The sequence below is a fragment of the Temnothorax longispinosus genome, chromosome 9, assembly GCF_030848805.1.
Source record: "Temnothorax longispinosus isolate EJ_2023e chromosome 9, Tlon_JGU_v1, whole genome shotgun sequence".
In the NCBI taxonomy this organism is placed as follows: domain Eukaryota; kingdom Metazoa; phylum Arthropoda; class Insecta; order Hymenoptera; family Formicidae; genus Temnothorax; species Temnothorax longispinosus.
Window position 1 is genome coordinate 888565 of NC_092366.1, and position 22598 is coordinate 911162.

A 22598-nucleotide genomic window follows, 5' to 3' on the forward strand; every position below is an offset into this window, starting at 1 on the left:
ACAATAGACAAATTTCGCAATAGACTATTCGCAACTTTTTTCAAGGCAATGGCTTAAATAATAAACAGATTATATAATTGACGTTTTATATTCTACTTTGAATAGATTACGCAACAGTTTCGTGTACTCATAAATTCAAAAAAACCACGGAATGTTAAATAGGTAAAAAAATCTAATATATAAATGGAGACTTTCAAACGCGTAAGCATGGCGATCAAAATTCGGTTCACATAAGAGGTAAGTCTTTGACTCCAGATTACAACGATCTGACCCGACAGTTCCATTTTCGAAACACCTTGTACAAGTATGATTTGCTCACTCGGCGAGAGCAGAGAACGAGGCCGGATGGGTTAATATCAAGAAAGAGTCGCCGGCACGCGTGTCCGGACTGAAGAAGCGTCTCCAGACTGGGAGAACGTCTGTCCCGGGGTTTCCGGTCCAGCGAGCACGATTCGCCGGCGCGATAATTACTACCGCGCCGAGCATACGGAACAGAGATTCCGCAATCGGCGTGCAGTTGCGCCCTGGGGCTACGTTCTCCTTCAGAAAAGGCAAATATTCCGTGAACGTCGCGCGATTATCTTGGCCGATGAATCATCGCCGCGTTTCCCGCCAACGAGGTCGCCGCGTTACCACACGCGGCCACCCCTCTTCGTCCGAGAGCGGGTGTCGCGAATGTCGCGAGTCCCCGCGGAGAGACGAGAGGCCTCTCCGCCTCTCGATCTCGGGGGACAGGCCGTCGGGTGTCAAGATTAGCGTCTGGCGTCTCGTTATCGCGCGGCGACGCATGAGAGGGTGGGGAGGCGGTCGTCTGGAACGGTGCGGCGACGGGGATTTTCGTAGTCGACGGTGATGGTGACGGTGGTGGGTATACGAAAGTCGGGTTTCATGATCCAGAAGAAGAACACGCGGGGGGAAGAGAAGACGGAAGGGCGGGGGCCCCGGCCGCGAAGAAAGGCAGGAGCTATAAAAGAGCCGACGGGCCCGACGATGGGCATCAAACACCTCCGACATGAAGGTACGTAGAAGTGGATCCAAACGCGAATACGCACATACGCACGTCTCTCTCCTAACGTTAATATACATATGTCGAACGATCGTGGCATACACTCTTTCGCGCAGATCAATTTCTTGCGATTTTTAAAGCTCTCAGCCTGTCCGTTCTCTCGTTGCAGGTGTTCGTAGTCACGCTCGTGCTGGCGCTCGTCGCCACCGCATACGGTGAGTACAATGGGAGGCTTATGGAAACGGCGGCCGGGGATTACGGCGGGGTGTTCCGCGTGTGAAGTGTTCGCGGCGTTTTTAACCATCTCCTCGGTACGGCAGAATCCGAAAAGTGGTTGCAACTGACTGTAAACGTGCCAATTCGCTAGTGCCATATATATATATACATAAACGTGAAAAATCTCTATTTTATTCTATCCCATTTCTAAAATAAATTTATAACTAAACGCGTAAGACGAATTGTGAACATAGGACGAATTAGAAAAGTTTGCGAATTAAAAACTTTAAAATGTCAGGATGTATCTGTGTCTGACATTATCTTTTTTTGTAAAATAATGCCCATAATTTTTAATAACAATAGTTACTAATTATTTTTTCAAAACGTTATCGCAAATTCCAAGGAAATTAATTATTGTCGTTACTACCATGGCAAGAATTATCATTTGAAATAACAGTTGTACTGTTATTATTATTTGCATTTACAAGCGAGACGAATGGACAGATACCATAAATTATATTCCTCTTTTAATTTTTTATATAATTACTAATTAGTTGGTTTAGCGATATTAAATGGGCTTATAAGATTTAATCCCAGAGCGATTTGTACTTGCCTCCTGCCCTTTGAGACGACTTACACAATCAGCAGAATGCAACCAGTCTCCTTGTTGCAATCATAAAATACCTCGTGGCAATTTGCGGACCGACATGACCGCGCGCAACCACCTGGTACCAAGCTCCCAGTTGCACAAAGAAAGTCGATAAATCGTACATCGCGCAAACATACACGTCCCACCTCTCTTATAAATTGCAAGTGATTACTGCCTAACCGGGAATCGAAATTTTCGAATACGGTGAAAAATAATGGAATTGATCATGATCTCGAAATTACAGGTGGTTATATAAGCAGCGGTGGCGGATTCGGCAGCGGTGGATATGGCGGTGGCGGATTCGGCGGCGGTAGCAGTGGATGGAAGTTCGGGGGCGGAGGTGGATACGGCGGCGGCGGCGGCGGCGGCGGCGGCGGCTATGGCGGCGGAAGTGGCGGATGGAAGCTCGGCGGTGGTGGATTCAGCGGCGGCGGCGGCAGCGGCGGTTACGGCGGTGGTGGAAAGATCATCAAGGTGATAACGCTCAGCAGCGGCGGCGGTGGATACGGAGGCGGCGGATACGGCGGGGGCGGCAGCAGCGGATGGAAGTTCGGTGGTGGAAGTGGAGGATTCGGCGGCGGAGGATACGGTGGCAGCAGCGGGTGGAAATTCGGTGGTGGAAGTAGCGGATTCGGCGGCGGACTCGGCAGCGGAGGATGGAAACTAGGCGGCGGTGGCGGTGGCGGATACGGCGGCGGCGGTGGAGGTGAGATGTGTTATCGTGTATATTAATGTTAATTTTATTATTGCGATCAATCAATTGCTTCAATATAAATAAATCGTCTTTAACGTCAGAGAGAACCGTCGAGAGGATAAGTCGCGTATAAATCAACTTTTCTTTCTAAAAATTTATCGCTATGTAATTATTATTTCTTTCTTCATAATTATCGCGCAACTATGCGCGATCCGACACGCATTAATACGCATCTTAAGATTATTTATCGTATACATTAACTTCCAGGCTAATAACATTACTCACAGTGAACTATCGGCGCAAAATTCGTTCGTTGATTAATTTAAATAAAAAAGAATGTAAATATACTTAATGAACAAAAAGTATCAATCCTGAAAAAAATGTCTAAATTTTTAGATTATTAAAATATTGTAGATCTCTCATACATCACATACATATAGGTATGTGATGACATTTATAGCGAGATCGAGTTGCTTAAATCCATTAATATCGGTAATCCTCGCAACTCGTTTTAACTTATACAGTTATTAAATCATCCTTTACCTCGGACAGGACTGCCAAGAGAGGATAACCCACATAAATTAACTTTCTTTTTTCGGAAATTTATCACCATGTAATTCCCATTCTTTTTTTTTATCATCGCACCGCCACGCGCAGTCAGGCATTAACATACATTTCAGGCTTATTCATGGTATGAATTAAACTTCCAGGCTGGTGGTAATACTCACGGTGTTCACGAGCAAACCGAACAAAATTCGTTCGCCGATCATCCGCGCATATCTCGGCCGTAAACATCGATCGTCGTCGATAAGGAAATCAACTCGCCCCTTTCTATCCTTCGATCCTCGTCAGACCGTCATCGGAAGACCAAAGAAGCCAAAATCGGGACATCGCATGAGGCGGAGTCAAGAAGTTGCCCGGTATATCGCCGAATAAATCCGCAAGAGAAAGCGTTACAGCGTTACAACGCACGAGGCATCCTCTTCGCTACCCTTCACCACCAAGCGCAGGGATATCTCTTGGAAACAGCGAACGATATCGTCGCCTCGCATCCGGCCATTCGAACTAGCCGCCGTGTCGTCTAGGCGAAACGACTTCCTTCTCGACGGCATAGCGTTTTCTCTTCGCGTGCCCGCCGCTCGCCTCCTGTTTCTTCCATCGCAATGCGGAAAATCGGCGAACGTTCCATTTACGAGCGAATCGCGCGGCCTGATATTTCAATTCCGCTTCCACGTATGAACATTTGCCCACCTCATCTCCCGTTTACTTAACCCCCCGCGCTCACTTCCGAGGATCGGAAGCGTCGGAGTAAGGCACTCCCCACCGGCACGACACATTTAGCCCATTACAAACACGTAGCGCAGAATCCGTGTAATTCCGGGTATTATCCCGGATGCCTCGAGCACGAGCGGAGCAAAAGTGATGAAAAACTGCAAAATTACACCTGGTGAAAAAAAATAGCGCAGTAATCCATCCCACGCACACTTTTCTCTCTTCCTTTATTGCCTGGACCACCCCGTTCGATTCAATGATCCACAATAAATGAGTCGTATTGATAGAATAATGATGTATTGATCTTTGTTTTTCATTATTACGCCCCCCCCCCGGGTTGGCGAGTGCCGTAATTCTCTTTGCCAGCGAAATATATCTCTAATGCGCGCGCGCACACGGGGAAAAAATTGAACGTGGTCGCCGCTACCGATTTAGCGATTCTGTATCCATCGATTTATGTATCCGCGATGATCTTGCATAACCGGGCCGAAATTAAAACCGTAAACGCCCGGCGGACTCACCGAGAGAGATATTGCCGAACGTATGAATTTACTCGCGCCACTCGCTCTATTACGATATTGCGCCATCGGCATAAATATCGTATTTAGATGTATATTTTCCATGCAACGTAATGCTCGCGATCGAGAAAGGCGACATATAAAAGTTTTTCATTAATCTTCAGCGACCGTTATATTGACCAGCAGTATTTATTCAAATGTTTAAACTGTTTAAAGCTATAATTCACGCACTCGCATTTTTTCTCTATACGTCCATCCAGTTTAATTTCACGTATTATGAGATGGAGCAGCAGATGGACGTTCGGTGACATTTTTATTCTTTGCATAATGACATACATTACGTAAAATATTTGATCTTTAACCTTTAGTCAGCGTATAATAGCGTAAATGTCCGACATTTGCCGGAATGTGTTTCTCCAGATATCATGCAATCTCCGCGCAGCAATTTTATAATTTCGTACCTAACTTTATATTATTATGTTGATATAGCGGATAAAAAAAGAATCGCTTCTATTCGGGACACGGGGAAATAAATGGGATTGGTCTAATTAAGAAGGTACGTAATGAGCAGTAACTTTTAATGTGTGGCACAACGTGCCAGGATAAGCGTTAAAAGACACGTACACACACAATAAGTTTTCTCCATTGCGTGACTTCAACGTAATAGCCGTGCAAGTAATATCACGGTAATTACATTCTATTCGCGTGTCGCATGAAAGCAAAACGACTCGATTTGTCGCTTAACATTGATATCACAAGAATATGTGTATTTCGTCACCCTTTTGCCGATCATCGTCAATAATGCATAATTACCGCCGCGTAACGTATTTTTTTACGCGTAATATAAAATTTATTTCTCACTCTTATCTAGTTATCTTCATTATGAGATTGTTATCCATGCAAGGGAAATTGTTGCCTTTTTATATAATGATCACATTGCTTTATGTTTTAATGACTCAGATATTCTTATGCATCACCACCAACAATAAGACTACGTGTCAGCCTTTCAACAAAAGGATTTACGTGCATAATAGCTCTCATTGAGATAAAACAATCTGGGTCGAGAAGAAGCATCATCGTCAACACAATCCTACCTTGTAATAGCTTTTTAATTTCGTCCTGTTTGAGGGAATGTACATACGTCTCTATATTATTATTATATTTCCTTGCATTTCGAGTTAAAAGAGAACATCGTTATTATATCAAAGCAGGTATTATTGGCAGGCTAATTAATTTAAGTATATATCAGAAACAAGAAACGAAATTTCTCCGACATTATTGCGCTCGAATGATCATAAAACAAATGACCACGTTCATCAATGAATGAATGCAATGAATTAAATTTTAATATTTTGTTTCCGTCGAAGATCGAATAGCGTAATGCTTCTTGACGATCATTATTACGTTCTGGTGATCGAGACGGGCATAGTCGTTACTAATAAACGAGCTCGTGGTAATGATGCTGCGCGAATCGACAACTACGAATCTCGCTTAAGGTCAACGGCCCGTATTCGCGCGACTAGTGCCTTTCGGTTGAACTTTAATGCGTCCTCTATCCCCTATTATTCCCTATCCTCGTTGGCCGCGGCGCGGCGGCAGCTCTCTCGAGGCAGTCTCCGAATGGGGCGCGCTGCTCGCCACTAATTGGATCCTCCAGAGCCACGCTTTGATTAATTATGGTGAAGCGCATTCGTCTTCGGTAGAATGGCGAGTGAGATGCTCTTGCGCGAACGGATACTCGTCGATATCGCTTTTCATTCGCGGGCCGCGACGCGATCCAGGGTTCTTTTGCGATTCACGCCCAGCGCACGTTTCCCTCGATCGCATTTGCGCGTCCGCTCGCCGCGCAACAAAAAAACGATCCTCGCCCCTTCCAGAATCCCTCTCTCGTTCGTGTAATATTCGATTAAATATTCCATCTCGGTTTACACACAGTGCCCTATTTTTCATGTTTTATGACTACGCGCATACAGATACGGCGGATTTTTATCTAAAAGCTTGAAAACCCTATTCGTTTTCAATAAAAATTTTCATGATTCTATGCGTAAAGAGAGAGATGGAGATACAGAGAGAAAGAGAAATCGTATTTTGTATTAAAAAGAATATTTTATCTCTCTATTTAATAAATATATGCATGTATTAAAATACTAGGTATATTCATTTTTTTATCAATCAAAAGTTTTAATATAAACGATATCTCACGCAAGTATCCCATCGTGTGATTAGCGCAACTAATTTATAGACTTCATGGTATGTCATTAAAAAACAAACAAAATAGGTAGGTATATCTATGTACATATTTGTGAGATCATCCTGACATATACGAAAGTGATGGCTCTTCTCGATGTTTCCAATCACCTCGAATCCGGTCGATTATTACGACGCTTAGCAGTGGTTACATTAACGACATGTTCGACGCTCATTCGGCCGGTTGGCCAATTACATTTCGTGTGAAGGGTCTTCAACGTAGGCGGCTGGGCTACATCCACGGGCCCATAAATTTATTGGACGTTGATGGCCGTGCGCGTAACAATCGGCTGACGTTACGCGGCAGGTAATAATCAGGCGTCGATGATACCGGAAGCAATATGTGCATCGATATCGCGCTTTTCAAAATTTCATATATTCCGAGTAAGAAAAAGAAGATTTTATCAGATAAATTCTTTTAAAGAAATTTTTTAAGCATTTTTGATAGAATCTAACTTTTATAGACGATATAAAAAAAAGTGCGGATAAAAGATATAACATTGATATTAATCTTTCACAACTTTATATTGTCTGGTCTTTAGACCTCTGCTCTCTTTCGAAGCGCGCTTTCTTCCCTGATACTTAAAGTGAAAGAAATACATGTTCACCCCACGAAGCAGGAAAACAGAAGAGGAAAGAGCGCATGAGCGGTTCTGAAAGAAACGGAAAACCCGACCTCCTCGCACGCGACGATGCTTCGACGACAGTTTAGAACTCCATAATGTCATCGTTACCTCTTCTACACAGTGTGCGCACTGCAGCCGGCGGCCCTTGTACCGGCAGTGATACTGCCGACAATTCTATCCCGGTTAATGGCCATCGATGACGACGAGCAATTAAATTAGCGCGGATTACGAGACGCACGATGGTGGGCGCGAAATGAACGAGAGAGAGAGAGAGAAGCCGGAGAGGAGGAAGGAAAGGTCGCGCAGAGGATGGAGAGGATGTGGATATAAATTTAGGCTAGGCATGGCTAGAGCGGCACGATGTTTCAAACACATCTGTGCCGCGTGTGCGATCATCCCTCTCCCGTCTCTGTCCTTCTCTCTCTTGTTCCTGTTTCGCCCCATCTCTCTTCCACGCAATTTCTCTCCCTGTACCTCGCGCCTCCCCGCCCCCCTCCAATTCTCGACGTCCTGTCTCTCTCTCTCTCTCTCTCTCTCTCTCTCTCTCTCTCTCTCTCTCTCTCTCCCCCTCTCTCTCTCTCTCTCTCTCAATCCAACCATCCATCCTCGCTCTCTCTTCAACGTTCTCTCTTTCTCTCTCCTGTTTCACCCCTGTCGCACACACGTTCACCACCCAACTCCCAACTGGCGAACACTCGCCGTGCCAAACCCGAATCGACCTGACGCTCTCTGTACCCGATTACAAATCTGACCAATTAGGCGCACGTTGCGCCTGCCGGATCGGAATTGGCGAACGTTCCGTGGGCGCCAACGCTGCGGGCGCGCTCTCTCTCTTCGAGAATCGCTACATCCCGGCCCAACAACCTCCCAACCACGCACTATCGCGCCGTGTTCGCCACTCCTTCCCGCCGCTCGGGGATTAATATTAAATGCAGGCGTCTGCGAGACCTCGACTTTGATCGGAAAACGCGGCTAATTAAGGTCCACCTGGTGCCCGTTCTATCCGCCGCGCTGTTTTCGGGTTCGTTACGCGGCGTTACGTCGCACCTTTGCCTCTCATTGTCAGGCAAATTTTCAATTACATTCTTTGCACATTATATTCTCTTTTGTGCACAAATCCGGAATTAAATCAAGCTAATCGGGTATCCGCAAAAAATGTAAAGTTTAAGTAAATAAATTGTACCTTTTCTTAACTGTATCTAACTGCACAAATAATCGTGTCTTCCAATTCTTGGGTTATATGCAAATTTACATAAAATATATTCAAAGTTCTCGCTTCGCTCGTCGCTATTTAAAAATTGCTTCATATTCTTAATCAAAATTGTATTTGGCCAACGCTCAACAAATAGAAGATCTAAGTTTTCTTTATCAAATTGGACGGATATTATAAATATTTCGCTACTTCCGCGCTACATCGATATCTTGAACTGCTTTCCAATATTTTGTTGAAGGCAAACAGGTCGTTGATCGCGCTGTTTTCCCACGCCCGAAAATTCAAATACATCCGCAGCACACAGTCTGGCTATAATTTATTATTCGGTGGTGGACCCCCAACACATATACATCGCGGTCGCGATCCATACAATCGTTGCTCACGTACATATGTACATGCATACTAGCGGTAGTTTTGCAAAAAGAGACAAAGAGAGAGAGAGAGAGAGAGAGAGAGAGAGAGAGAGAGAGAGAGAGAGAGAGAGAGAGAGAGACAGAGAGAGAGGGCGAGGGAGAGACGAGATGAAAAAAGACCGAGCGGGATGAACGAAGCGCGAAATGAAAAAGAGGAACAGCGACAAAGAACTGGGGGGAAAATACCAAAAAAGAGGAACGCGGCAGCGCGGTCGTGTCGGTGTTTTATTGCCGGCGGATTTGTCGTATTGACCGACACTCGGGCGGGGGATGAGAGGGAGCGAGGAAGATCGAAAACGGGAGGGGCGAGAGTGACACTCATCTGCCACCGATCGATAAGATCGGCTGAATCGGATGCTTCGAGAATAATTCTCGAGCAAATAGCTGTCGCGAAGACAGTCGTGTTTGCGGCAAACTTTAGAAACGAGCAACCGCTGTTAGAGCGCGGGGAAAAAAGAAATATTGGAAGAACACACACAATCTTGAAAATACTCGCGAAACATCGAATTCCCGAAAGCTACTTCGCAGATTTCAAATAATTTTCAATACGCGTTTCGCGCGGCGCGAACAAACCGTCCTCAACTTGTCGGAGTTGTGCCCAAAGTTGCCGCACTTAGGACAGAAATTTATTATCGTCAAGTAATGACGTAATTTCTCTCGCGGTAGAGTGGTGCTTCGGCGGAAAGTTCCGGCGTAGGTTATTTCGCGCGAAATCGCCTCGAGGGTTTCGACGTATTCCGCAAAGTTACGGAAACGCGCTAGTAAGCAGACCGCGGCGGGGAGATGGAGCGTCAGCAGTTGCGTCGCGGTCGGCGGACGACGGAGCGGAGCCGCGGAGCCGACGTTGTAAAAATTACACGCATTTCCATCTGCGAGCGATACCATCAATCCACAAGTCTCAGGAATAAAAGAACGGCGGAATGAGTCCCGCTGTGAATCGTCCGTTGATTCACGGCTCGCGTTTCCCCACGGTGCAGGTCTCTTTTCTCTCGAACGCGTGGCCCTCATTCCCTCCTCTCGTTCGCCTAAGAGCCCCACGTACGTATTCTTCCTTTCGGCGGGAGGGAGATTGAAACTGCGGATAGAGTCCTGCGAAAATCTCGCGAGAATCACGCACGCATCAGGGTGGAATTCGAGACACTCGTAGGTTTTCTTACTTGAAAGCACGTACGGATTTCAACGCCATTATAAAACATTAACGCCAGATTTGCTGCGTAAATAGGAGAACCTCTTGAAAATTTTTTGTTTACTCTAGAAAAGCTGCTACCTCAAAACTCGTAAATCATGTGTTTGTTTCGTCAATTTACTGTCTAGTACAAAATAAAATAAACAAATTATAATATTCCCACACTGGCCTAATGTAAAAATAAGATTCGCGATTTTTACAGATATCTATACATTCCCAATAATAATCGCGTCCTATTTGCACAGAAAGCAAATAATTTTACTGTACAAAGTAACATTTATGTATTAACTTATTGTTAGATTTTTTGAACTTATGTCTATTAAATCGACTAGCTACATATAAAATAATACTAAAAACAGTAATATCTTTAAATAATATTATTAAAATATAGTATTAGACTTTAATAAAAATCTGACCCAATAATTCAATAAAAAATAAACAAAATCAAAACTATGGTCGCGTGCGAAGAGCTCTTCATTCTTTCATTACCGCGTGTATAATCAATCCGAAGATAATAGCGAAAGGAGTTCGGATGTCGGACAGTCACTTTGGTGGCCAATCAAAACGGTTTGAAGTGATATTCTAGTCGTTCACCAACTGCGGGTGCAAGAGGAGGAAAAAGAGGAGGGAAAAGAAAGGAAAATATAGTTGGCGGCAAGCGGAACACGAGCGACAAAGGGGAAAGAGAGAGATCCTTAATGCTAGTCGAGTCCAAGTTCGTCGACTTGAATAGCTGACGTTTCGCATCCTTCGACGAGCGCTGCACTTTAAACGCCGAGGACCAGCGAGACCTCGACTAGCCTCCTTCGGCTTCTGCCTGCGTTATGACGGAGGTATTCGAGGCCGGTGTGCTCTCGAACAGCGGGAGAATGTAAATCTCGCATCGATGGTACTCGGCCATCGCGCTCTTCTTAGTTACGTGATATTCTCTAGAATCTCTAGTATACAGCCGATAATGTAATGGGCTCTTTAACCGAAGTGTGTCAAGAACCATAAAGACGGATCTAACATAATAAACTTACCACTCGATAGCACGGCGCGCGGCGCCTGTAACGATTTAATGGGACGTGTGATTTCTGCGATATTCATTTTGGTCAGTAACAACGCGGCCAATCAATATAGAGAATCGCGGAAGAGGAAATCCTGTATCGTTCTGCCATACATAAAAACTTCCGGTGAAAATATTTTATATTGCGTTGCGCATAAAAAGTTTTATTTTCGAAGTTGAAAAAAAAGTGGAAGAAATTTTCATTAAACTCTATGGTAAATATTATAAAAGAAAATAAGACACGCGAAATATTTTTTTTTATTTCGCTCGTAAATGGAAAATATAATTGTGACGGACATTTATGTGGATACGAATTGTAACAATTTTACAAACTGTGTAACAACAACATAGTAAAATCCTCGCGCAGTCGAAACGTAAATAATACGATCGCGCCGTATTTGTATGGATTTATTTAAATTTGATACAGATTGAGAAAAGGACGGTCAGATCGAAATTAAAATAAAGAAATAAATTTCATTGCTTCAGTAACGCGGTTCTCCCTTTACCGGCAAATGTACATAGCGCGAGGAATCCTTCGATCTGGAGCGGGGGGCACTTCACGTCCGCGCGTAAAAAAATTCACTTTGCATTTTTACAATTTGCCGGAAAAAGGGATCGACGCGGGATTGCCGGTGACGAGACGCTGCCGGCGCGGCGCGGGCGCGCAGTCGCGAAAGGCCGCGGCGGCGGACTTCCGTCGTTTCGTCCTCGCTCATAGTCGCGGGCACTTAAGGCACTCATCTCCCGACGATTCAAATTTTAATTCAATTACGAGGACGCGACGAAGGCCGCGCCTTTTCTTACGTCTGCGCCAGCCCGTCTGCTTCTTTTTCTCCCGGAACCCTTCGTGCTCCATCCCCACCTAGCTTTGTTGCGTCCCACAGCGAAATCTAAATTTAATTATGACCCTCCACGTAGCCGTTTTAGCACTCACACCATCGTCCGTGGCCTATCTCCTTCTCGCATCACTTTTCCCCTCGCCCCCTGGAGTCGGAACAGGGTCGCGAAAAGTACTTGAAATCTTGAAGGGTATTTAATATTCCCATTAGCTCTCGATCTTTCCTTCCGAGTCTTGTCAAAAAATTTATCGTCGATAACTTATTACTGTCACGTCTCCTACCAAAGCTGAAAAGTAAGTCAAAATAAAAAAGAATAATTATATATATGTTGCGTCATGTAATGACAATTATATTTATCACGTTATTCTCTAAACTAAGACCACATTTTTACAAATGCAGTCTCGACGAAATAATATACTTTCGGATGAGAATATTTTGTGCGCGAAAGCTAAAGTACCAAATTTTATTTTTAAGCGCAAGAACTTTCTGCTCATATATTTTAGAAACTCATTATCGTTGCAAGACGTAATTACAGTTGGTAAAATTTCGAAGCTTGATATTTCGAGAAAACTCGTTCGACGTTTTCCGCAAAAGTTTCCACCGCTTTCTTCGAAAGTTGCAGCGTGAGCGATCATTCTTTGTATTTTCCAAGCATAGCGCTCCTTTAAATGCGCGTTCAATATTCGTAATGAAAGAACTGTACCTACCACAGTCTTCATTCATTCATCGCGAATACCTTTGTCCAGCCCTTGTCTCTCTTCTATTTGCTGAAAATCCGCGTACGGGATTCTCTTTCTTCAATCTTCTTGCGAATATCTGCCCCCTGCCTCTCTTTCTCACCCCCCTTCCTTTTTCCATTTTATTTATCTATCCAGCCATCTTGCCTCGACATCGATTCCCCTCGAGACCTCGTAGCTTCCACGATAATTAAACTAATACCAATTAAACGTACCGACGACCGTTAATTAATGGTTTCTGTATACCATTCGAGCGTGGCTCGCGTCGCCGCCATGCTGTTTGTAATATTGCGTTATGCAAGCGCGGAGTTTGGGTAGCTGCTAATTTTAATGCGACGCGGCCACTCTCAAGCGATGGAGATTACGTTTTCTCGCGTAATGTTTACATAATTTCCTTTCTCGTATTTTGTTCGCCTAATAAATTTCCCGCGCATGACTTATTAAACCCATGAGCGGATTAATTTCTCGGGTACCCGGCTTCAAAAAACGAAATGGCTAGCAGCTTGAAATGCTTACCGATAAATATACATGACGCATTGCGTGTACTATAATTATTTGGTAATTATAAGCGTGATATTATATAAATTGTATATTGTATAGCTGGGTGTATAGCATTATGTGACATATGTTAATATCTCGAATGTTCCAGATATATTCTAAAGCGCTTGATTGCAAATACTTGACAAATGTTTAAAACATTAACGCAATTCTTTTATCTTACAATAACTTGAATGTGCGAAATATAGAGTGCATTTAATCTTCTATCTTTGCATCGTTAAACGTGCCGAGTTTAATGTCGTGATTCTCCGGATGTCAGGAATCTGAGTGAGAGGCATGAAATTACAAAAATCCGAATCGGTCCTTCCGGTACGACCTGGTATTTAACGCGATAGAACGGGGTATTCTAATTAAACGGTACACGTCTGACCTACGAATGGAATGCCAAGACCGGCATCGATTACCCAACCAATTTGCGACGGGACTCGCCGCCTCTCTGTCTCCCTTCGAGTCAGTTTCCGTGAATCTCTACGAGGAAATGCCACGAATGCGGCTATGTCTCGCACTTAAGATTGAAGAATGCAACGACGATAAAGTCGAAGGACCGATAAACTGGTGGAAATGATCACGAAGAGAAGTAAGAAGAAAAAGCTTTATGCGCGGACAGACTCTATTAATTCTATAATTTGAAATGCCGAAATAAGGGAAGAAAAAAATGTGAAAGAGGAATTATATTATCGTAGAAAAATGAAATATATAAGGAGTTAATATTTTTTTAATGTAATACGAGTTCTTAATTCTTGTTCTATTAATTTTTCAATTTTTGATCGCTGGAATGTAAGTTTTATCACGTTTTTCGGATTAAAGAGTTCAACTTAAAAGGAACGAAAAAATCTATGGCTATGTCTGCTCGATGTCTAAGAACGCGATTGTAAGTTTCCCGCGAAATCTTGCGACGAAAATGGAAAAGCAAAGCGCAACTCGCCCGGAAACCGGTTCGAGTCGGTTGCGAACCGCAACATATTCGCCGCGCGTTCTCGCAGACGGGCTACGGATAGGATTAAGTAGCGACGCGTGCTTCCTGACAGCTCCATGCCCGGGCCCTTAATTCGCTCCTCGAGGGAACGTGACCCGGGGATAAATTTGAATTTGCGCAAACTGCACTTGCCTCTTCGCGACGAAGGGACTCAAAAGGAAGGAGAGACAGGGTGGTAGCCGGGCTTCGACGATGAGTAGACGAAGGGAGAAAGAGAGAGATTATAAGCATGGGGTAGAAAGAGAGAGGGAAAGCAAGGGAATCAAGACAACGGCCTTAATAGCCGGTACAATGGAGGCCGGGCGAACCGGGGAGGAGGGGGTGATCTTCGAGTCTTTTACGTCGCACTTGACGAAACAATAGTCGAACGAGCGAGCCTGGTAGAGCGATAGACCAACGCGCTGTCGGACGGAGAAGAGAGCGAGTCGAGGGATGTGTGAGTGAACGAGAGAAACGGGGAGAGAGTGTACACTCGGTAGACGACGACGACAAGGACAACGACAATCGTAGCCCCAGGTCGAGTTTTAACGACGTGCTCGGACACAGTCGTCGCATCCCTCCGCCTCAGTTGCATCGAGTTGCCACTGCATCCAGCGAGCTTCGTGCATCACCCTTACCTACCCCGTCGCTCTCTTACCCTCCCCGATCTTCTTGTCTTCGTTGATCCACGAAGTCGTCTCGCTCTCGTACACGCTCGAAACGGGGCGAACGAGAGGACGGTTCGAGAGTTGTCGAGAGTTTCGCTTCACCGATACTATTATACTAAACTCCGTACACTCCGCGACCTCGTGCTAAACGCTCGCCCTGGCAGCGAAACAAATCCTCCGAAATAAATGGGCTCGAATAAATAGCTGCGCGGGTAATACGAGTTATCAAGATACATGGTCGGATAATTCGCGTCTCTTGATAAATGAAAATATTAAGTACTTTCGTCACGCGGTTACATTAAAAGATACACAAAACCGGATTCCAATTGATTCAAGTCCGTCCCCAGATTGGACATGAAAAATATTACGCAATGATTGCATTAAGATTTAATGGCTAATGTAATATACCATTACCGATGGCATATTTATGATAATATTAATTACTAATGGCAATGAACGATTGATGAATAACGATAATTGAATAATGACGATGAGCGATGGGATATAACGCGTAATTACAATATATAAATAAAAAATATGTTCACAGAAAGAGACACGAGAAAATTATTCGTAACAAACGCATCTTCAATATCATCCGCGAGGTACTTTTACTCCGGCATTATTCATATCAATTATACCAATAATTTATACGAAAATTTCAGCCTCCTCTCCCGCTTTCGTCTCTCCGGTTTACTCGCTTATAACTTTACAACGTACCTTTTATGATTCGAACCTGTTTTGCGAGCACTTCGTCGCTTAAACATGGAAACTTTCGGCCGCCTCATCCCCTTCGCCACCTTCACGATCGTGTCCCTTCGCGTTTGCCGGAGCTTTATTGCGCGCGACGTTACACCATCGACGATGACAGTTTTCTATTGCGCGAGCGTTTCTGCGTGCACGACAGTAGATAAGTGCTCGCACCAGTCAGCGATCAACACGACGCGAGACGCGTATAGCGAAGGTTCTCCGGACCGTAAAACGCGTGGTCGGATAATTAAACATCGCGATCGATCGCGCGCGAGCTCGCCCTCCCGAGAAGGAGAGATTGAAGCGAGCGAGGTGCAATCTCGAAAGAGATATCGAGATGTTCCTTTTCAACATTCACGGAATGAAAACACGATGTGACACGATGTGATAAGCGTCAAAGAGATTTGGCGCTGAAATAAATCGAAGAAAAAAGCTGCGACGTGACGGAAAATATAATTACGAAGGCAGAGGTACGAAGGCTGAACTAACGGTTAATAGCGGCCGGAGTAAAGTGTAGTAAAAATTCATTTGCATATTAGAAGGATGATATGAGAAATATAAAGAGCGTGAAAAATGTTCCTGACGTTTTTCGAGCGTGGCAAGAAGCCGCGCGCGCCGCGGCCACCTCGGGAAGAAAGGGGAAAGAAATTAAATATATTTCGTGATAAATTATACAGAGAAAGAGATAGACGGCTAATTAATTAAAGGAGCGATTCGCAGACGTGCGCCCGCCGTTGCAAGACGCGATTTGCGTTTGTTCCGCGGGGCAGGCGGGAGGAAGTATAACGCACAGCAGTCGGGAATACATAGGCTCCCGCGGTTTCGCGGATAATTTATGCACGCGCGCGGGTATTATGCGCGCGGAGTAATATCCGCGTACGGATTCGAGTGTGCTTCACGGCCGCGGAATGCAAACGCTACTCCCTTTCGTCCTTTGTGACACCTGTGCTTCAGCCTTCGTCTACCATCCCATCCATCCTTCTGTGTATACAAGATTCATCGCCATGGTGGCGGTTTGAAGAACGGCCGTTTATCCTTGAGATTTTGCTGGCTGCAAGTATATTTAATTGTCCCTCAAAAGATTTCGACGTGCACAATGTCGCATTATCGATTGTTTTAATGGAAATATGAATACATTCTATTTACAGAAGTCGGTCTAGACGTCGAGACATAAATATAATAAAGTATCTACCAAAATCGAAATAGTTTCTCAATTGTTGACTGTTACATTCTGAGTATCAATTTTTAAGATTGATTCTACACATGTCTATTATCTCTGCTTCAATTATTACGTAATAGTATTTGACCCGTAATAGAATAACTGATTCCACGCCGGGTATTACTAAAATACTCTACTCGCTTGTATCATTCTTCATTCATTCGTTAATTTTGAAAATATCCCGAAAATAAGTCTTTTAGTATTTAATTCTGCGTAACAAGCGTATTTTTATTCTGTTATTCTTAACACACCTTCTAATGCGTGTCTTTAGCTCACTAATGAAACTAATAAGTACGCTGTGTAATAAAGTAGCAGATATCTGTTACACTACAAATAAATCAGTAATACCTGGAATCTAGAAAATGACAGCTAATCAGAGATAACGGACAGCTGCAATTGTTGTTGACGTAACAAGTCCGAGGGCTATTTGCAACAAGAAAATTACCGCTTAGTAACACTTACAATTAGTAACACGACCTCTAAGTAACACTCTTCTTTACACTGTACGAAGTATCATTCCGATGAACGGTTAAATCCCGGTATAGTAACGGAGAAAGTTATCTCCTCGAAGCGATGAGCTCCGTGTCTACTACGAATGCGTATTGCCTTCCGTTCTTCGTAGCACCTGTACCTATCTACCCATCTATCTGCCAACCCTCTCAACGGAAATCAGCCCGCGGGAGTGAGTGGGTCTCAGAGAAAGGAAGTCATAATATAGAATCTCTCGTATAAATAGAAGGAAATCTAATAAATCGCAGATAATAAATTTTTTCCGCTGTCATCGTTACATTTTTTTTCCCCCACTGATTATAATCTAGTAAGCGATAAAATTAATCGAAGATAATTATCTCTACTGCGCGATATTTAGTTGTTACTCTGATGTAGCAGTTCCTTCCTCTCTTTCTCTCTTGGTGCTTGCAGCAATAAAAAATGATGCACCGCTTTTACCGTTTAATATTTCCTAAGCACTAGCGCCGGTAAATGGCTAAATCACGTCTGCTATTTGAGAGCGCTATCTCATCGTGCGTGTGCGGGAGTGTATCCTCTCTTCCCTCCGTCCTAGCACCTGTACCACCAACTACCTACCACCTACCGCCCAACACCCTCTCAGCGGAAGCCAGCGCTCGCGCGAGAGAAACTCCGAGTGAAGAGGGGCAACCACCCCGCGCCCGACGGGAGAAGGGGAGGAGGAAAGGGTAGAGAGGGTAGAGAGAGAGAGAGAGAGAGAGAAAGGGTGGAACGCATGCGCCCCGACATTCGCGGGGGATTACCCGGCACGATCAGTCGTGGCCGGCGGTGCCGGAGGCCAAAGACTCTCATCGCGAGGATAGTAGACGCGCGTCGCATTTTCCGCCGGACCTCTTCCGCTCTCGGGTATACTACTTATATCTGTGCCCTCTTCGCCTCCCCCTCACCGCCCCCGTTGACCTACGTCGCCATCCCCCGTCGCAATTCGCCGCGCGATATCTAAACGCCGGCTTTTAGATCGGCCGCGCACCGCGTATGCACCGCGTGCACTTGCAGCAGCATCGCCGTCGACACCGCGACGACACGCCGCTCGTTCTCATCGTCGTCGACCACCATCGCCATCGGGTCCCCGCGCCGCGCGTCGTGCACGTCACCGACGACGACGAGGACGACGATAACGACGAGAACAACGACGACGACGGCGACGGCGACGGCGGCGGCGGTGACGATCCGGCAACGACCCGACGGCGGATCACGAGGATCGGAGTGACGCTGAAACGGACGTGCGTCATCGTTCTTCCTTGAGAACTAGGCGCCGAGCTCGGTCAAACGTGGGATTCGACCACAAGATCGAAGGATGCTGGCCCGCTGCCTAATCTTCGCAGGTAAGTCCGTCTCGAACGTCTCTTTTTATTATCGCAAATCTCCCGTTACGGATCGATTCCTCTACAATGAATAAAATGAAAAAAGCCGACAGTGCGGATAGATGCTTTTCAGATAGACAGTGTAATAGATCTTTTTTACGATACATAAGCATTGCATTGTAAAAAGGATCTATTAGACTGATACTTGCACGTTACGTAGTTCAAATTAAGCTTAAATTAACAGACTTTTCGTTTCACTTCTTCGGATGAAAGGTTTACCTATAATATAGACGGGAAATGAAAGTTTAGTTAACTAAAAGTGACATTACCAGTGCGACTGACGCTCAAAGGACATAGTGAATTCAAACGACCGCTCGTTCGAACTCCTTCATTCCTACAGGATATCGAATTATATTATGTGGATGCTGATCCAGGGATTTTGCCCTTTTCAGGATAACGCCGAAGAGCTCATTCTCTGCTCCGTTATACTTGAAATGGGCATTGATACCGCTTGATGGTTGAACCATTATTTTCACTGAATTCTCACTTATTTCGAGAATATGAGCTTTTCAACAGAACCGGTGCTTATTTAGAGTAATTAAATTAAATTAAACAAATATAGTGAAGCCGTCCTTAAATAAATATTTTATGATAAAATTTTACAAAAAGAGAAAACGCTCCCTTGCCATTGCGACAAGATGTTGCGCCGGTTTATTAGAAAAAAAAAAAACGAACTTCCAAGTATCTCATATCTCGGATATACCGTAAAGGTCGGAGGTCTGCGTTTAGCGTGAACAAAACTTTCATTTTGACTTTACGATTCGCCGTACACGTGACTCTCGAATGAGTATCGTAAATTTCGTATATTTCCGTCCTCAAATTTGAATGCGACTTCGGAATTGTCACGTCTCGAATACGATAAACCTTAAAGCTCGATATTCGTATGTCGACCGATCGAGCTTACAGCGGGTCACGATCTCTCGGTTTTTTTTTCCGCGATTCTCACTGTACGTACTGCAGCAATGTGTCCTAGATGCTGAAAGGTTGCATTATAAAAAAAAACCGAGTATTCGTAGCGCAGCGTGACATCGCGGCTGCGACGACGCAGCGTGTAATTGAAACGATCGAAGTGTAAATTCGCGTTCGTGCGAAAGTTTCGCGTCGCGGCGGAACATCCGTACGCGCTATCGCGACGCCGGTTACCGCACGTCCATACTATTTTCCCGTAGAAACAATTTCAGCGCAGCTGTCCAACTTCCTGCGCGTGTAAACGCGCGTGCGACACGACGTGCGCGTGTGTTCCTCCATGTCTATAGTCATGGCGCGCTTCGAAAAGTTTCTGCTGGAAACAAAGATAGAACAAGGCGCGGGCGCGGGCGCGGGCGCGAGCACACGAGCGCTTACAGAAATCTAATTCGCGAAGCAGCACGCTAACAAGTTCGTTCCGCGAGCGTAAAGAAACCTAGTGAAACTCCAGGATGTACTCAAATTTTATGAAGTATCTACGAGACGCTAATTAGATACGCGACTTATACATAATGAAAAGATATCATAAGGAGAAAAGTTTTGTCGAAAACAATGCTGATTCGATGATATAACGTTTTCTATATAAATATTTTTTTTCGTAATTAACCTCTGCATTTTCACACGTTTTCTGAATCTCGACACTTGACAGAATGAGATACGGTGTTCAAAGAAATTACAGTGCATGCCCTTTTAAATGAAACGCGAATAAGAAACAGATAATGGATGTAATGACGCTAAAAAAATTTCTGCTTGCTTGTTTCTCTCATCTGCTGAAAAATATGAATATTTGAAAAAGCATGCGCGAATAATTTCTCAATATTCATTTATTATTATTTATGTTGTTTACCCATTAAAATCCATGTGCATTACGGCATTACCGTTTGAAACTTTGCCTTATTTAATACCGCAGTATGGAAAAGAGAAACATATTTTGCAGCCGAAATTATTTGCGTTGTAATATCGATCATTAAATTATCTCGTTCGGATGTTGTGCTCACGAGTGTACTCGAAATTATTTAGGTCAACGAAAAATCGCGCCACCAGGAGAGCGTATAAAAAGCTCCGATCTCCGCGCTCGCCCCATTTATCTCGCTTAAGGACGTTAATTAATCGCGAAAGTCAACTGTACCGTCCGTTTCCTTAATAACTCCCTTAATGATACATAAAGACGATAAACTCGAGACGTGTACAAGGAAGAACTATCAATTACGAGCTTCTCGACGTCTGCCTGCTATACGTTTGTCTGGCAGCGAATGCAATCATCTTTCAGACAGCCGACTTGAGCCGAGGGACCCATAGAAAAGAAGAAGGGTCGATAACGATCGCGACGCATCTTAAGATTCTTCTCGTTAACGTTTCCACTTTCTTTCGTCTCTCCGCGTAGGAAGCTTTATGTAGTTTCCTGAAGAAGCTCGTCGTCGTAGTCGCCGTTGTCGCCATCGCCGCTACCACCGCCGCCGCTCTACCCCCTCGTTCCGCACTAATTGCGGACAATCCCGGACTTGAAATCTCTCGAATCCGGGAAAGCCTTTAATCTCGACGGCCGTGCCTTAACGATGTCGCCCGTGTTTCGTAGAACGACGTTCTGAAATTTAAGCGCTCAGGCGGGCGGAAGAGCCACCCTTAATAAGGCTCCTCTCTTCCGCTTATATCAGCGTAACATTCCCTCCCTCTCCTTATCCTTCTCGCTCTCCTGCTCTCCTCACGCACCCAAATTGGGATATCAATGTTAATTAATATTTTCTAACGGTTATAAAATATTCATCAGCTAGCAGAAACAGGAATTTCGTGCAAAGTCAGAGATAAGTGAGCCGTTCGACTAACTTCACGTTATCGACGTTACTCTTTCGTAACGCAAGCAACGATGTTTAATATTGTGATATTAAACAGGCAATAATTGGAGCAGAAACCACGATAGGTAAGTCGGAAATTCGACGTAACAATTAAGAATGTAGAAACTACCGGGTGATAGATGTTGAAATGTAGAAAGCGAAGTCGCGAAAGTCAAAAGTTTGAGTAGACGAGACGTAAACATCAATCTTTAAAAGATTCTTAAAGTTCGACAGGGCATACTTTTTTAATGATAGATAAAACATTTTAAAAGATCAATCACCAAAAAATTTAACAAAAAATTTTCATTTAGCATCTTCTTCATTTTAAAACTTAAAATTCTTTCTTAGTTTTTCTAACAAGTTATATTAAATCAGACTTGATTAATTAATTATGCTGATTATGTAGCAAGTTCGCTGAACTATCTTTAGTCTACCGTAATTTTTCAAAAAGATGAGATTAACTATTAAACGTCAATGCAATTTCAGCATTTCAGAAATTCGTGCAAGCTACTCCTATTGCTTTAACTGCGCTTTTAACATGGACCGGTACGGTAGATCGTACTTTTCGGCGTTGCAATAAACGCGCGATATTCGCTTCCGAGGTGACGTATTCAAAGCGCGGTCGCTGCAACGCGCGGGCGGGCATACGTGCTGGCTGATGAAACCTGCTAATTATTTCTCACTCGGAAACACCGGAAAGGCATGCCTGCGACAGCGCGTGGATTTTCCACTGCACTGCTATTCAATCTAAAGCTGATATTTTTCAGCGTTCGTTCTAGACGCTTCCATTAATCCTTTGCATTTCGCAAAACTCTTTGAAAAAATGTAATTCATTTTTAAAATACAAAATGACATAACAGTGAAAAAAAATGAACACTTTTCTCGCCATGCATCTATTATAATATATCTATTTGCAAAGGACTCGATATAAACGGAATAAAAATTATAATGGTTTACTTCTGCTATATACAAAAAAAAATATAAGTTTACGATATTTTCTTGACAATATCTTTATGCCACGTAAACAATTTAGTCTTGACTTCTCTGAGATGAAATTATCTCTCGACGATGAAAGATGTAACGAGGTCCATTACACA

General features: G+C 44.1%; 2 protein-coding genes across 7 annotated transcripts in view; both read left to right on the forward strand.

Annotated features, from left to right (window-relative positions):
- The first annotated feature begins 820 nt into the window (after positions 1–820).
- Positions 821–4129, forward strand: LOC139818733 (uncharacterized). Its single transcript, XM_071787603.1, has 4 exons — positions 821–1018; positions 1176–1221; positions 2116–2577; positions 3276–4129. Exons 1-4 carry the CDS (start codon positions 1013–1015, stop codon positions 3284–3286), a joined length of 525 nt encoding a protein of 174 aa, XP_071643704.1. The 5' UTR covers positions 821–1012; the 3' UTR covers positions 3287–4129.
- Positions 4130–18077: 13948 nt separating this feature from the next.
- The window catches only part of Dscam2 (Down syndrome cell adhesion molecule 2), an 89236-nt gene continuing 84715 nt past the window's right edge, over positions 18078–22598 (forward strand). For all 6 annotated transcript variants that reach the window (XM_071787843.1, XM_071787847.1, XM_071787842.1 and 3 more), the window contains exon 1: positions 18078–18664. In XM_071787843.1, the coding sequence (XP_071643944.1) occupies positions 18637–18664 (28 nt within the window). In that variant the 5' untranslated portion in view covers positions 18078–18636. The remainder of the gene's footprint in view (positions 18665–22598) is intronic.